At 39.0% G+C, this 17886-nt stretch overlaps 2 protein-coding genes across 2 annotated transcripts; one reads left to right on the top strand and one right to left on the bottom strand.

The window, feature by feature from the left end:
* On the top strand, nucleotides 1-4767 carry rab3ab (RAB3A, member RAS oncogene family, b; the record flags this gene model as incomplete). Its single annotated transcript, XM_083671181.1, has 4 exons — nucleotides 1-225; nucleotides 3301-3419; nucleotides 3946-4070; nucleotides 4343-4767. 4 exons carry the CDS (start codon nucleotides 1-3, stop codon nucleotides 4531-4533), a joined length of 660 nt encoding a protein of 219 aa, XP_083527307.1. The 3' UTR covers nucleotides 4534-4767.
* A 4868-nt stretch (nucleotides 4768-9635) lies between these two features.
* LOC310806476 (transcription factor JunD-like) lies at nucleotides 9636-11198 on the bottom strand. The gene has a single exon (XM_083672581.1). The coding sequence runs from the start codon at nucleotides 10945-10947 to the stop codon at nucleotides 10129-10131; it is 819 nt and encodes a 272-aa protein (XP_083528707.1). The 5' UTR covers nucleotides 10948-11198; the 3' UTR covers nucleotides 9636-10128.
* Nucleotides 11199-17886: the final 6688 nt, after the last annotated feature.

Genomic DNA, 17886 nt, shown 5'->3' with positions numbered 1-17886 from the left:
ATGGCTTCGGCAACAGCTACCTATGGACAGAAGGAGTCCTCAGACCAGAACTTTGACTACATGTTCAAGATACTAATCATTGGCAACAGCAGTGTTGGCAAAACCAGTTTTTTGTTCCGCTACGCCGATGACTCCTTCACGCCGGCTTTTGTCAGCACGGTGGGCATTGACTTCAAGGTGAAGACCATCTACAGGAACGACAAGAGAATCAAGCTTCAGATCTGGGTAAGACTTATGGAAAATGCTTTTCTAATATGGCTCATCTTTGTGTTCAAAGCTCATTTATTGTTTTCCCACTGATTGGTTAAACTACCCCAGCAAACACAAAAGCACCACACAAATATTGGCGTAGCAACTTGACAACGTTGAGACAACCTAATGATAACTAAACTACTGTTTAACGTTGTTACAACTTGACAAGCTACATTGTCTCCGAGCAAACACACAACCACTACAACCCATTGACAACATTATAGCAACATTGTCTCAGTAGCTATGTTTCCATCCATTTGTCAATGGAATTCGTCCACATAATTTGTCCGCATAATTTATCTTACCAACATTTGAAAAATCCACAGAACGTTAGAACTTTCTGTTGATCTTTACAAAAGTTAAGTTGGTGTTTCTGCTGTGAATTATTTCTATTCAACAGGACTTTTGTCACATAAAAAGGCTTGATGGAAACCTCACCATTGTTGAGACAGTAGCTATGTTTCACATAAAAAGCACATGCCCAATTCAGCGGGCAAAGTGTGTTTCCATTAATTTGACATTTGATCTAATAAAACTTGTACGTAATGATGTCACTTCCACTGAAAGTACCTAGTCGCATAACTTTTCTTTTACCCAATAGAAATAAGAGGTCTTGATGAATTTCCATTCAGTTTTTTGCTCAGTTTAGGGTTTTGCGCATAAAACATATGCAAATAAATGGCAAAGCTTACCACACTGGTCTTGGCCCATGCTCTTTAGCCAATAATTTAAAGATGAAATGGGCAGAATAATCCTAACCTAGTGAACATTAGCAATGTAGAGGCTAGTCTTATGTAGGCTCTTTCAGAACTGCCAAGCACATGACAGAATACTAGATTTTTTCTTTTTTTCTTTAAGGTATTACTGGTGTCGCAGGTATTTTGGCGGAAGGTTTACCGATCTGAGAATTATGATACCAGCACAAGCCTACAGGTCATGAATTGGGAATGAGCATCATGCACACATCCCGCAATGTTCATCATTCATGTCTAGGCTACTGTTAAATTGATCTTGCTCCTCCCTGGACAACACACCTTACTCGTTGCATTGCAAGACTAAAAATGTACCCAATTATTTCTATTCCACAGGACTTTTGTCACAAAAAAACACTTGACTAATGTTGCCATGTTTGTGGGGTGTGTACTTTGTAGAGTTAATGGTTAGGCCTAAGTGATCACACCTGACAGGAGGAGGTCCTAGAGGTATTTTACCCTCTGAAATTCACATTTAAATGTTCTTGTAGGTTGGGTATGAAAAATGTGTACAAATGCTCTTGAATTATTAAAATTGGATAGACCTCTGTGCTCCAAATTAGACTTGCCACGTACCCAATTCTTGCATTCATTGTGCTAAGTGACGTCTATGGCCATATCAATTTACAGAGAATAGGCTTGCTGAGCAAGTGGTTTCAGACAGCAACACACTCATTGTGCTAGCTTTTTGCTTTTTGTTTAGCTAGGTAAATGCAAAATGTACCCTCTGTATATTGTTATACAGTTTGTGTATTGCATTTTAGCTAGTTCAATTGTATTTATTTGTAGGTAGGATGTTGTGGTGTTATTGTTATGGTATCATGTTATGGATGATATTACTATATCCAACCAATGACGAGGGAAGGCTAGTTCTGTTGTCAAGCCTAGCCTTTGGTGAGAAAGGCTGTTGTCCAATCAGAACACAGATGTGGATGACTTGGTGTGTACCCTCCCCCACTACTACACATTTCCCTTGAGTGGATAACCCCCCACCCCCTTCATGTACGCGTGCACACACACACACACACACACACACACACACACACACACACACACACACACACCACACACACACACTCTCCATCCCCCCACTTCACCGTACAGCATATACTCAGCTTTAATAGCAGACTCAAGTGTAGTAAAAAATTAAATGCTGTGAGTACAGACTGTATTCAAACATGCACATTCATTTCACACTACACACACACACACACACACACACACACACACACACACACACACACACACACACACACACACACACACACACACAGCTAACGAAATTGACATACAGATACATAATGCATATTATACAAAATATTATTATTTGACATATAATACACTGTAAAGACTCTAGCCTATGTAATACATACAGGCCAGAGCCTAACACTACTGCTATCTGTGATGAGAATATAAATTGATGTTTAAGACAAAAAAAGGTGCTTCATGCACTCAAATTGGGTAGAATGTACAGTATATACAAGATGCTCTTGGAATGGGGTATATTTTCATGGAGAAAAGGGAAAACATTTTCACAGGTTACTTTTGTAGATGAGGAGTAACTTAGACCTTGACCTTTATTTTCTCTCTACAATAATCACAGCCACCACAGGGGGGCTCTATATAACTTCCGGTTGCCCAAAGCAAAGACAAAAAAAAAATGCATATCATATTATGCCTTATTGAACTCAATACCTTCAACTCTTGGAAGTGATTTATTGCCCGAATGAGCTTCACTGAAGTGTTTTGTCATGGAATAATCCATGTTGCACGTTCTTATGACATTTGTTTTTGTTTTTTTGTGCACCCAACATGGAAGCAGCTGCTTGGGCATGTGGGAATAGATAAAAAAAAGAGGAGAGAATGATTGACAGTTTACTCATCTGTAAGTGCCTCTTTTTTTTTTCCTGCTGTGTTACTGCGCACAAGCTTGTCCTCGATAGTGATGTTGCTCTCTAGCTCACAGAGGAGCAGTATTGGGTGTCAGGGAGGCAAAACTTAATTCCCTGAGCATTCATTAGAGCTTAGGTTGTAACTCAACCCGTCTGCTCCGTGTCGGCTTGCCAACCAAGGAGGAGAGGCAACATTTTGTCACAGCAGAAACAAGACAGGACCTCTAAAAGTTACTGATGTGCTGTCATCTGTTGCCAGCAGAAACAGTCTGCTCTTTGAATGTTTTATATCACCAAGAGGGTTCTCGTGCTAGGTCATTAGTGTGCGTGGGACAATGTGTCAATTTGACAGTGACACTCAGTGTAATGCAACCTGTTTGTGTGTGTGTGTGTGACGTTTCTAGGATACAGCAGGGCAAGAGAGGTACAGGACTATCACCACCGCCTACTATCGTGGAGCCATGGGCTTCATCCTCATGTATGACATCACCAATGAGGAATCCTTCAATGCTGTCCAGGACTGGTATGTGATTGTGCAGGATTTGATCATGTGACCGAATAGTAAACAGTAGTATTATACAATGCAGGCAGGAAAAGATAAAACCGTGTTCCTTGATACAACACAGGTCTTACTGTGAGAGTATAGTTCGGGCTAGTTTGACTTGTGAGGCATGTTGTGGTTTGTTGATTGTCATAATGAAGACCTCTGGACCACCATAGCAATAAATACATACATACATACATACTCTACAGAGTTCTGCAAACATAGTTTGAAATGTAGAATTGTCATGGGTGCCATTTTGATGCTATTTTGTGTTGTTAGCTCTGTAATGGACCCATTTACTGCATCCTAATTCTTATCCTTTTTTCCTGACATGGATTTAAAAGGAATGGGCGAGTGTAATAGACTTGCTCAAGCCCATGCTAAATTAAATTAATCCAGGGGAGTGCACATGCGCACACTTCAGGGAAAACGATTAATGCTTTGGGACACAGAATTTCTCTCCCTCTGACTGTGTTGGGTCTGCTTGTGTGTCTGGATGCCTCAGGTCAACCCAGATCAAGACCTACTCCTGGGACAATGCCCAGGTCCTGCTGGTGGGCAACAAATGTGACATGGAGGACGAGAGGGTGGTGGCAGGAGAGAGGGGCAGGCAGCTCTCTGATCACCTAGGTAAGTTGTCACATAAAATACTTGCGTTCCAGGTCGCCTACATTGGAGTTAAGCAACATTAAAATAAGCAGCATAGGAAAGTGGTAGAAGTCCCACTTTAAACCCAGGGTTGTAGGGTTGCTACAAGACCTTGTTAGCTGGTTGAGCTAAAGCCTAGGCATCTGCTAGCTAACTTTAGGCCTCATGGAAATGACTCATATTACAGGAGGCTAGCTCAGCAAACTACCTCTGCTATATAATACTTTTGAGAGATCTGATGGGCTTGTCCTTAGGTTTTGAATTCTTCGAGTGCAGCGCCAAGGACAACATCAATGTGAAGCAGACGTTCGAGAGGCTGGTGGACACCATCTGTGAAAAGATGTCAGAGAGCCTGGACGCCGCCGACCCTGCCATAACGGGGGCCAAGCAGGGGCCCCAGCTCACCGAGCAGCCCGCTGCCCCTAGCCAGGACTGTGCATGCTAGAGTTGACTGACCCCCCTGAACCCCGCCCTCAGGTCCCCTAATTACGCACCCCTCCTTTTATCGAATCAACCCATCATCACCCAATAGGGATGAATGGGCAACGGTCACTCTCAGTTCTGTTCCATAGTCCTTTTATGTCCTCTGGTCCACTCTATTCCTCACTGTGGTCTTAAAAATATGGATTTGAGGGTATCTATCCAGAATCTGTTCCAAATCCTTATGTTGTTTACCTTGTTTTCAGTCAGACTAATGCGCTTCTAAAAATTGTTTTATGTCAGCCTTTGTTAGGGACTGGGAATGCCATTTCAAAGTATATGTTGTCATAAACAGGTTGATTATTTCTAAAGAGAGGGTTGATACATATGATGCCTAGTACATACAGTACATATTTAATATGTCTCATATACAATCTGTGCTGGTGTCTTATAACATATATTTGATTTACTGTATATCAGCCAATGTATTTGGTTTTAACACCATCTCTCATTCTCATTCCATCTCTCAGTCTGATAAGCCTTTTTATTTTATCTTTACCTTACTTTTTGTATACTGGTACTCCTTTCTTTTTTAGAAGCTTTTCGTACGTTTAAAAAAGAATACATACAAAATATACATAAATGGATAAAAACAAAAGAGACAGTTAGCTCTTCTTTATTTGTTTTTGTTTTAAATGTGTATGTAAATAATGTGCAATATATGATATCTACAGGTATACATTTCTGGAAATAGATTAAAAAAAAATATCTATATATACATAGATGAAGATATACAGTATCAAATATAAGAGGTCAATGTTGAAGGTTTTCTCTGGATAACATATTGAATTTTTTCTCTTCCCACAATCTTTGCTCCTAGTATCCCTCAAGTTTTGAAATACACTCACAAACAGCGGTTTAAGACTAAAGTTAGTTTGCATAGGACTCGGAGGAGGCTGAAGCCACGTATATAAGCATCATGCACTGTTTACATCAATTTCAGTAGTTGCTACTTTTAATTTTGTGAGAGTGAATGAATTGCAGTTGCAATGTGCATGTTATATCAGATAGGCAATACTCTGTTCCTTATGACTTGAAATAACCAAGATGGTTATTATAAGTGAGATGACATGACATAGATCACAATAGTCACATAGGAATCACAGTATCATCACAATCACAAATACTGTATAATAATAAATTATATATTATATATATATATTATTATATATATATATATTTATATATTATATTATATATATAATAATACATCTATAAATAGAGACATGTCAAATCCATTTATAAACTGCTTGACACAAAATATATGAATGCCCTTGTCCCAGAGTTGATATTAAGTTTAGTGAGGGAGTCGTATCAAGCCCTAGGACACTCTTATCTCTGTTGCTTCTGTTGCTATATCCTAGGCTCTTCCCTTCTCTTGTATTTATTTTTTCATGATGGACAGCTAGCCCTATCTCCCTTGGCTAAATGTCTATGACTGTCTATGGCTTATGAATCAGTTTGACTTCAGTGTTATACTAGAGAGTGGTTGAGTTTAAAAATACAATTAGACAAATAGATAAAACTGTAAACAAGAAGTATGATCATTGAGTTCTGAAGGTTTTCAGGGTGGCCCCAATGAGAAGATCAAAGGGACAGGTTTGCACCAAAGTTTCAATGCAGATTGATGATGATAATATAGCCTAATGATGACAATAGTAACAATGATAATAGTCACAAACTTTAATAGCCTACACTGCAATCTGACATACATTTTCTAAATCATTTTCTACCCTTTCATGGTTGTGAGAGTCCTCCCATCCCAGTGGTATCCAGAGATTGCCCCTCTGTAAACTATTCTCCTATCCAATGCAGTCTTCCTTTCTATGAAACAAACTGTAAATATGTTTTAGTCATATGTTTTATGTGTGGATTGTGTTGTATTGACTCCAGGCTTGCAAAAAAATAAGGAAAAAAAACAGACTTCAAGAGCCGTATTTTATCTGCATTTCTTCTAGGCCTGCTTGTGAATGAATGTGTCAATTACTGTAATTACAAAGCAATACGGAGAACAAACACCATTTCAAGCATAGTAGAGGTTGCTGACAGTAAAAGGTCTGCTTTTAGCTCGCAAATAATAACTTTTATTTATTGTGTTTCTTAATATTACTTATTTTAGGATGTCTAAGGGAAGAGAAAGTGGGGATAGATGGGTTTCTTGACTAGTTATTTGGGTTAAATTATGATACAGTTGGTGATATTTGATTGACTGTTCTTTTTGAAGGTTTCGTACCTCAGGTTCTTTGCTAAATGGGTCAGGTTGGTTGGTGTCTAATTGCTGCTATTTCTAGGTAGTATCAGAACATCCAAAAAATATGTAAAATGAGACTGATTTCTTCGGTAACATTATAAATCTTACATCGAACTAAGTTGTTGCTGTTGGAAACTTGACAAGACAGCTCATTGACATCTATACTGTAGTTTGGGTTTTTTGAAAGCTTTTGGTAAACGGGGATTAGCAAACATTTGCTGTCAAATCTTGATAGAATTTGAAGCACTGAAGTTTTAGAAATAAATACAAATTTTGAAAAGTATGAATGTGTTTGTTCTGATGTTTTTATTTAATTACTGTGCTTTTAACTACAATGGCAACCTCATATTAATAAGCTGTCCTCAATGGTGTGTACTGTCTGGAGGGTATTGCAATTTTTGAAAAAAGACCCAAGTATTGCTTGTTTTTTTCTGATTTATTTAGTCATTGATTCTTCTTCCTATTGTGCATCCACCAAACACTGTTCTGCAAAGTACTGTTGACTTGGTTTACATTGATTTTAATGTTGTTTATTTCTATTGTTGAAATAAAACAACTATTATGCAGTAGTATATGTAATAACAATAAGAGAAAATGGTGTCAAAATGTTGAATTGTGAACATTACCAAAATCTGCTGTACATGTTGTGGGATTAAATAAAATGACAAAAATAAAAGTTTGTGCTGTTACAATACTGCATTTGTTGATTTATATTTCACAATACCTATACTGTTAACTAATGTAAGTAATCTCACATTCAACTCAATTGTTAAGACAAAACACACACACACACACACACACACACACACGCACACAGTACTGTATATACTGTAGAGAGCATCTTGTTTGCGTCCAATTCTCTACACAGTACCTACCGCTTGGGACATCACACCTTTTGTTATCCCTGTTTCTGATACTGTATTTAGAACAAGCTGGGACCATCTGCTACTCATTATCTTATACACTCACCCAACACTTTATTTGGAACACTATACTAATACTGGGTAGGGCCTCCCTTTGCTCTCAAAACAGCCTCAATTCTTCGTGGCATTGATTCCACAAGATGTTGGAAACATTCCTTTGAGATTCTGGTCCATGATGACATGATTGCATCGCACAATTCCTGCAGATTTGTCAGGTGCACTTTCAAGCTGTGAATCTCCCGTTCTACCATATCCCAAAGGTGTTCTATTGGATTCAGATGCGGTGACTGGAAAGGCCACTGAAGAACACTAAACTCATTGTCATGTTCATGAAACCAGTTTGAGACGACTTTTGCTTTGTGACATGGTGCATTATCATGCTGGAAGTAGCCATTAGAAGATGGGTAAATTGTGGCCATGAAGGGATGCACATGGTCAGTAACAATACTCAAATAGGCTGTGGCATTCAAGCGATGATTGATTGGTATTAACGGGCCCAAAGTGTGCCAAAAAAACATTCCCCACACCATTACACCACCTCCACCAGGTGTACAGGTGTTCCTAATAAAGTGTTTGTTGAGTGTATGTGTTTGGCTGTTTTTGCTGTATACTACCTATGGTGAAATAATGAAATTGAAAGAACAGATAGAAAACAAACAGATCTCTCCCTCATTCCTCCAGCGCTGTGCTGTACAGTGCCTTCGGAAAATATTAACTTTTTCCACATTTTATTGTGTTATAGACTCAATTTAAAATGGATTAAATTAAAAGAATTTGCCATCAATCCACATCAATACCCCAGAATGACAATGCGAAAACATTGTTTATTTATTTATTTTTAAATTTCAGTAAATTTATTAAAATTTAAATACAGAAATACCTCATGTACACAAGTATTCAGACCCTTTGCTGTGACACTCTTGAAATGAGCTAAAATGCAAAAATGTCATTAACAAATCACTCAATAGGTTGAATTGAGTCCATCTTAATGCAAGGATAATAGTTCATGTAATTTTGGAATTAATATCTTTGTTTTTCTAGGGTCTCTGATTTGCATAGGAATCAATTAGATTAGGATGTCACTAGATTAGGATGTCACTACCAACTCAGCAAATTTCATAATTTTCTCTTGATCCTGACAAACTCCCCAGTCCCTGCCAGTGACAAACATACCCATAACTATAATTATTATATTATTATTATTATTACTGTAAATATGCAATTTCATATTACACCAGGAGAGGGCACAGGACACCATGTTGATAAAAACAATAATAAGCTGGCAGACATTTCCCACAAACTTCCTGTGAGCAAAGGATAGACCGTACCATTCTGTATGGTGTATCCAATATTGCATAATGCTTCAACTTCACTGAAGCATTACCCATCTCTTGATTTAGGCAGGAATCTAAAAACACATCATGAGCCTTTTTTCATTCTGTGAGTATCTACAAATAGGCCTCATCACTTGACTGTTCATCTAATTATGAACAGCTTAATAGCTTGACCAAACCTTTATGCCATATTTATGTTTAAGTGTTATCTGTTTAGGCCTTAAAGTGTCCCCTGCCTGTTTTCTTGGCAATAAAAGCTTGTATGCTGCAAAATGCAAATCCATGCTAAGAAAAAAGAGTGATTCATGATGAAGGCTAAAGAAGGACTGTGTTACATTTTAATCTTGGGTTGAAGCCAAGTTTAGATTTGTTGGGCCTCACAAACATCTGTTGAGCAATATGTCTACTGAAGTGTACCCCACCCAATCATAGATTTGTTGTGCAAACTCAACTTCTAATTTAATAATGAAGAGTTATAGTTTATAGATCAAAACTGCCTGTGCTCTGCTGCATCATAATAAATCAAAAGACTGAAAAGAGATAGAACAACAGCAGTGCATTGTGTTATTAAGCAAAGTTTATTTGATAACAAGTAAAAATGTAGGAATGTGAAAGAAAATATTCAGTGCAACAAAAAGTGATGACAGCTTCACATTAATATAAGAAAAACACAGAAATAAGACACTGTGGAACATTGAATATAAAATGTAATGTTATCTGTTCATAAGTGCTTGTAAACGTTTAAAAGCGTAAAAACGTTTAGGATGCGCGCCCAATGACACCCTGTTAGGTATAACATTCGAGTTTGTCAATAACATGCAAATACTTTTTTAAATCTTCAGTATAAAGCTATGATACAGTAATAGAATGATGATAAACTGGTTTGGTCCAGTAATGGTGCTGTCTTATGTACACCCATGAGAAAGAATCTGTAAACATTTTACAAAAATGTACATTAGTAAAGTATTTTCAGTCATTGAAGTTGGACTGTGAGAACCAAGAGAAAAGTCTATGAAGCTTATATTCTGGTCAACAAATGTCTTCTCCTCGAACTAGTACACTTGAACTTGATGTGGCAACAACTGGCACCCGCTGTTTACATGATTCAAAACCTTCTGTTTTAGCTGGGCTACTTGCTCCCGGAGAACACTTGCAGTTGAGGCTAAGTCAGTATTTTGAGTTTTCAGGGACTTCACTTTGTCCTCGAGCCTTGATATCCTCTCCAGTTTCCTTTTTCTGCATTTGGACGCAGCAATCCTATTCCGCAGCTTTTTCCTTTCGGCTTTGATGCGCTCCTGTGTGTCCATATTGATTGGCGATAGTGGTGGACTGTCGCCGAAACTCTGTACGTCGGGGACAGTCTGCGGCTCATCCTTCAATGACTGCAGCCGGGAATGCGCTTGTTGCTGCGTGACCCCCAAATGATGAGTCGGAGGTGGCGGGTATGGGACCGTGTCCGTGGAATAATTAACAGTGGTACCCAAAGGCCCATTACCATAACTGTTCAAGTTCGTGTAGACTGGTAGATCCGGATGTATGGTGACAGGGGCAACGTTGGTGCTTAGATCCAAGCTGTTCGTTTGAGGGCACGTCCCCCCGTTCAGCTGGTTCTGTTTGTGCAAGTCCTCGAGGGCCTTTACGAATCCCTCAGCAAACTCCTGTTCGTCGCTCACCGATTTGGGATAGAGAAACTGAGAAGTCGGTGTTGTCGTTACCATTCCATTGGACTGGATGATAAGTCTCTCGAGCTCCGGAGAGGCCAGTTTCAGCAGTCCAAGGTCCGGGGAGTTGAGAATGCTCTCAGCGTCGCGAAGATGTGGCTTCAGGTTGGTGGCATCTGCCAGGTTTAAACTCATGTCCTTCTTCATCATATTTCAGTAAAATGTATTATTTTAGATGACAACCGCTGTAAAATTCAGCATACTTTCACGACAGAGATAGTGGTACCCATAACCCCTCAGTCAGATGCGTAATTCGAATGTGCTTTGAAGTCGTTCTTCTTCCTCTCCAAATTATTGTTGTAATCGGTGGCACCGCCCCTTCCTTTAAATATTGTTGTTTTCCTTTAATTAATAGGAGACAATCGCTAGACAGTCTTGTCTTGTGATGTGAGAGTAGTGGAAGTTTCTATTCTATGGGAGCGCTCGCATGCTGTCGCTACCTTTTCTATCCTCCTATGTTCCATTATGTCATTTCAGAGCCCGCAGATTGGACAGAAATGACGTTTCCCCGTCTTTTATTTGAATAAGGGGACGTACTAGCCCTATTGCCATGGAGAAGGCGGGTAAACTGCAAACAGTGCGGTGCATTGTGGTTTGATGTCATAGCGAACCTTGGATTGAAGGGTGGGGGTGGGTGAAGTCTTGTTTTCTTCGCTTTGCTTTTGTACAGTAAAACAAGTAACTTTAGAGTAGTATATGACACATATTTTTGCACAGTATGCCTACCTCATATCATCATTGTCACTTAATCAAAAACGTAGCCTACTGCAAAAGTCAGAGAAGAAAAGGGTATATGGGGAGAGCAAATTTGTAATAGGGGAAATGTAATTGGGGGATGAAAGATGTTTTTATAATGAGCTTTCAAATCAGCATATTCTACTTCACACTGACTTACTCATAGCCATCAAAGAGTGCCCTTTGAAATATGTTCAGTTACTGATTGAGTAATGAAAGACAGAGAAAGCATGTTACTTCTAACGAGAGAGACAACTGTTTATTGTGTTAGGGTACTGTTACAAACCTGATAGATCCTAGTTACAAATTGTAACTTAATGTAAAACAGCATCAAACAATGTATTCTTCCATAGACATATGCCTATGGATGTTTAGAGGAAAACATCATCCTCAGCCCTACCACTCATTGGCTGTAATCATTTCCATAATTCTTCAAACATATCAATTGTGAGGTTGGTACAGGGGCTTTCCTGATTCTAGATGACCCTAACCCTCAGTATACCAGATTCTTACTTTTCCTGATACTCAAACACTTAGATTGTGGGTTTGATTCTAGCTGGGACCATATACAAACATGTATGTTTGTATATTGTACATTGTGCTGTTAGTCGCTTTGGATGAAAGCGTCTGCTTAGACATATTTCTATCATCAGTGATACATTCAAGGATGATCAATGCAAATGTAAATGCCATATCTCTTGACAAAGCAATCTTAAATACAAGACCAATCAAACGGGTAATGTCATGCATCAAATATTTTTTCATCAAAAGCATTTTGACTTATTGTCTCTGCTCTTATTAGCTTCAATCACATTCACAAAACTGTAAATTAAGCTACACATGTTCTGCAATGTCAAAACATCCATTAATTTAAGTCAAATCTAGCTCTCCTTGTCGTAACAGTACTCTGGCACAGTAAGGGTTACACAGAGGAGGAGAGTGCGTCACAGGTAGGCCCATCTCTGCCAGGCATGGTGGGGGTGGACCACGTCTGCCCCTGTGATGTCAGAACAGCGATGCATCTCTCAGAGGCGGAAGTAAGGGGTGAAAAAGGAGGGAGGGAGGGAGGGAGGGAGGGGGGGGGGCGAGATATTTCTGTAAGAAAAGCTGAATATCAGAGAAGAGAAGAATGTGGGGGTGGTACAATGAGAAAAGCAAGCTGTTGGGGAAAAAAAGACTGAAACAGCTCTTCAAATTTTATACAGCATAGAAAATTCAAGGACATAGTCCACAGACTGAAAGATCAGATCTTCCATTGCTGCAAGTCAAGGCACAGTGTGATAACAAATCAGGAATGCTTGGCATCACTAATGCACACTAATGCACACCTTAAACTTAGTCAGGCCCAAAGTAATGAATAGGTCTAGTGTGTGTTTGTGTTGAGCAACGTGTTATTTGAAGATGTTGTATCTGAGATTCATGTCCTAGATTGGAGCGGTTTAGGGTTGGTAAAAAGTAATCGTCAAGTGTGTCTTTCTTAATCCAATTGAATCAAATCAAATTGTATATGTGTGCTATATTGTAGCGGTTAATAGTTTATGGAACAGTGAACACCCCTCAAAAAGCAAACCTAGGATGGCAATTTCTCTAATTACTCCATTTAAGATGTTTTATAAATGCTAGGTATCAATGTGTACAGTGCCTATAGAAAGTCATCATACCCCTTTGAAATAGTTACTATATTTGTCGTACAGCCGGAAATCAAAACCCATTAAAAAAAAAAAGGTTTTTTTGTGAGATTGTTGTCACATGCACAGACAGACCAGTCCCAGCCATAAAGACTTGTAAGTCCTTCAAAGTTGCCTTTGGCCTCTTGGTAGCTTCTCTGATCAATTTCCTCCTGGCTCGGTCATCCAGTTTGGACGGACGGCCTGATCTAGGTAAGGTGTTGGTGGTGCCATACGCCTTCCACTTCTTAATGATGCTCTGAACGGTACTCAGAGGGATAGCTAAAGCCTTCTAAATCTTTTTGTAGCCTTCACCTAACTTGTGCCTTCCTACAACTTTATCCCGGAGGCCTTTTAAAAGTACTTTTCCAACCATGGTGGATTCTTTGCAGAACCATGCACTTCTAGTAGTGGAATCCTCAAGCCTTTATTAGCCTGAGCAAGTTTATAATGGTATACTCTAAGGGGCTGATCACTTAACCAAACCAGGTATTTCACTAATTAATTTTTAATAATTGTCCAGAATTGTTTACATTTTTATTTTCACTTTGATGATGAGGGTTATAATGTGTACATATAGCTCAAAAAAGTATGATTTGATTTATTTTAATTTCCAGGGTCTAATGTGACAAATGGTAAAGATTTCACAGGGTATGATGACTTTCTATAGGCACTGTATGATCTACTGTACATCCACATTGGTGAATGTGATGTGAATGTGTTGTCTGCCCTGTTTGCTGTTTTGGTATGAGTGAATGAGCTGAGGTAGCAGTTTCATCGTACTCAACCTTCCACCTCTTTTGTGGTGTGGACTCCTATTGGACCCATGACGTAGTTTCAACGTGTAGGTGACATTCCACACGCATGGCTATGGGGGAATCCCTGTGTGTCGAAAGGTTGAAGAGTACTTTCATAAATGAAAGGGCCTACCACCACACACACACACACACACACACACACTCAATGCCACAAACCCTTACTAGGCCCACATACTGTATCTCTGCAGTGGTTTTGTGTTGTGGTATTGATGCTGATGAGGAGATTATACAATACACAATGGGAAAGACTGGACATTTAGCATACATTTGGTATACCTCCGTCTGAGCACCAGATTAAAAGAAAAAACACTACAAAACCTACTCTGTTAAGAAAATAAGACATTACCATAGTTTATCTGCTGATTTCTATCTCACCCTATACAAGGCAACAGAGAAATGTTAATTAGTGATGTCTGGAAAATGACATTTGTGGAACAATATCAATTTGCTGTCAACAATACAGCTATCATGTCACCCATGATAATGTAGTGGAAAACAGCTACTATGGTAAATTTGGCCTGACTAATATAAATAAGGAAAAAGAGAACTGTAACACAAACAATCTAAACAATCTGTAGTTTTTGGTGGATAGTATGGGGAGGTGTGTGTGACTACAGAGAAATAGAATGATATTCAAAATAATCATCTCGATGAGTCTTTCCTGAATGTCAAAGGAACCCTAAATCATTGCAGTGAACTATGCCTGGAAGGAATTCTGTGGTTCAGTTGACGTGTCCTCTGTGCCAAAAACAATGTATTTTTCAACAAGCCCTTCTCATATTCAGTCATGATGAATAAGCCATCACTTGATACCCAATCTGATAAAAGATATGAGATGCAAAAAAATAAAACTATTGAAGGTCTCCCATAGCCACACAAACATGTCAACTGTTTCACACTCATGTTTGTGTAAGAAAGGGTTGGGAATGCCATGAAGCATGAACTAAATTGAATCAGATCTGACAGTCTCAAGAGGGCCAGAAAAAATATCAGATTTTGACAGATGTCCTTACATGAGAACATGCTGTAGGCCTATGTTGCCTCGGATCAGTTCATTCAGCAATGGTTAACTACAACAAAAAAACCTTTAACATCATGGCCAGGAGTGACCATGTTAAATCAACTGACAGGACAAACCCAGGCAACTACTCACACAAGAAATCCTTACTTTCAAACCAGCAGCAGTGGAATAATCTTATTCCCCCAATTGCACTGAAATTTAATAGAGTAAGACGAGCTAAGGGAAAAGCTTCTCTTTAAAGTGAATTGTGAGAGAAATGGTTAAAAACAAGAAGATATTTCCTGGCAGCCTGCATTACATTGGAGATGCGGTTTCCATAAATACATAGGGAGGCTGGTATATTTGTGCCCTACAGTAAAAATAGCCCTGTTTCCCAAGGGAAGTGATGACGTCCACAGCCTGCCTGCATCAGCAGCAACCAGCGTCGGGTAAGGGGGGGCATCTCGGCCATCACCATGGCAACACTGACATGCAGAATGACGCAGGTGAGAGCCATAGAGAGGGAGAGAGGCGGCGATTGGGTGCGCTGATGCAGTGGGGTGGGTGAACAGTGCGTGGGTGGAAGAGATACAGAGAGCGGAGGATGAAGAGGAGGAGGCGGAGGAGGAGGACACAAAGACCATTTCCGAGATCACCCCCTCTGCCCCCCTTCCCAGTCAAAGCCAGTTATCACAGTTAACATTTCAGCTCAGCAATTACCGTAGATCTGATTTGCACGCCCCTTAAGCAATGACTGCAGAACAAATATATATATATATTTTTTCCCCTCAGCAATTCCATCTGATGTTTTGCATTTATGGTTAAATGATGTCTCCCATATTAAACTGAAATTGGACAGATAATCCATTCCAACATGACAAGAGTAGATCATTTGGTAATACAGTCAGCACTAGCAATTCAAGTAACATGCAGAATCTTGTTGATCTAAGAGGTGTTTTCATTTGCTAAGTACACCCACACATTTGATACAGCATGGAAATATCTTAATGGGAAACTGTATTCCAACTGTATGTCAAAATAAATTCAGCAGGGGAAAGCTGGCTGTAAAAACTGTCCATGCCTAAACTCCTTGGGCACTATGTACTTTCCTTGTTCTGGCATGTTTTATTGAATGCAACAGCAACTTTTTCAATCCCCTCAAGGGCAATTTAGAGGTCATTGTCAGCATACAAGAACACAATTGCATTTCTATCCTCTTCAATATATTGGCCTATGTTCAAACAGGACCCTCATCACCATCATCAGACATCATACAGATGCGCGAGCGCGCACACACACGCGCACGTCTCTTGATAGTAAACATTTTTTTCTAAGTAATTCCCTAAAATGTAATGTGGTTATGGGTTACTTACAGGGACATCCAATCATATATAGTAATTCTATAACCATGATTTTTTATTTGGAGTAACATCAACAACCCTCACATCTTGGCTTCACAATCAAGGCCTCTGCAAATACAAGAAAAGCCTTCAGAGCCGGAAAAGAAGCCCATTAGCTAGGAACTTCTGTTAATGGAATCTTTCACAGCGTCCCGAAAGTGCTGTTAAAAACAAAACACATTTGCTGCAGGCAGGAAAAGGCAGGCAAGCATTATTCATGGCAGCACGCCAAGTATTGAGAGGAGAACAACATTCTGCTAATTTGGCCATCTATGTGCTACATAACTTCATATAACTTCACATCTAGGGTCGTAGGGCTGTATGAGAGTGGTTGTTTTTTCCAAAAGCAGGCCATGGTGCCTTGGTCTGGTCTCCTAACATTTATGGGACACAAAACTAACACACAAGGAGTTTGGTATCACCATTAGAGATATACGTTGCCTCTAAATATATTTCACAGGTAATAGAGAAACTACTTCCTCATATTTTCCAGCAAAGGAAATCTAATTCAATTTGCAGCTGGCATTCCATGCAAAAGATGGTTTAGTTTGAGTTATTTTGTATACAAAGCTCAATTCATGTGGTTACTGAATCAAATTGTGATGATCATCCATTTCCTTCTGTTTCAAATAGCAACCTAGCTGACAGGGAGTGTCCTTATGAAGACTTGCTTGCAACACCACAGTAATAACATTCCTATAACAAACGCACCCATACGATCATAAATCAGTCAGGCTCTCATACAACAAAGGCTATGATTTATAGTACTATGTTAATTTGGATTGCATTATTGCCTAAAGAAATGATCTTAAGACTAAGATTCTTGAGTGTTAGGGTTTTCACCAGCAATGCTATGCTACTCTAGTTATTGACTGCTTTTATAACAATGGTTACACAAGAACAGAAACCCAATATATAAATGCAGTCGTCTCCCCATATGTACTAGTACATTGGTCTTGCAATAATATATTTAATTAGTGGGCTTGCATCAGCAAGTCCAACTCTTGATACTCCCAATTACTTATTTTACTTTCACTTATTATTATTAGAGGGCTTGCTTCAACCAACTGTTTATCTTGCTGATACTTATTAGTGGGCTTGCTTCAGCATGGCTTAACTCACGTTGCTTACATTTATATTTCATTATATAAATATATTTATATAATCATTATACTTTTGAATCAATTCAAACATGAAAGTGCAAATTTTAACATGGAGGTCTATGGAAACAAAAAGATTACATTTTTTAACCATCACTGCTCTTACACCCATCTTACAAGCTATCACACCAATCCAGCTGTAAAATGTGCAGAAAACTCTATATTATCGACCCTGAAAAGCTTTCTAATACCTTTTTTAGCTCTATTAAGCTTTTTGTAACTTCAAAAAATCTGTTCTGTTTAACATGGTGGAATGTTGATTTAAGATAACATTCTGAGAGCCACATTGTTACTGCAACTGCCATGGAA

This window comes from Argentina silus (genome assembly GCF_951799395.1).
Source record: "Argentina silus genome assembly, chromosome: 6".
Lineage (NCBI taxonomy): Eukaryota > Metazoa > Chordata > Actinopteri > Argentiniformes > Argentinidae > Argentina > Argentina silus.
The sequence above is the reverse complement of the archived record's forward strand: the minus strand, read 5'-3'. Positions and strand labels throughout refer to the sequence as shown.

Coding starts and splice junctions, on each gene's coding strand:
- LOC310806476 (XM_083672581.1), bottom strand. CDS start 10,947: ATGATGAAGAAGGACATGAGTTTAAACCTGGCAGATGCCACCAACCTG.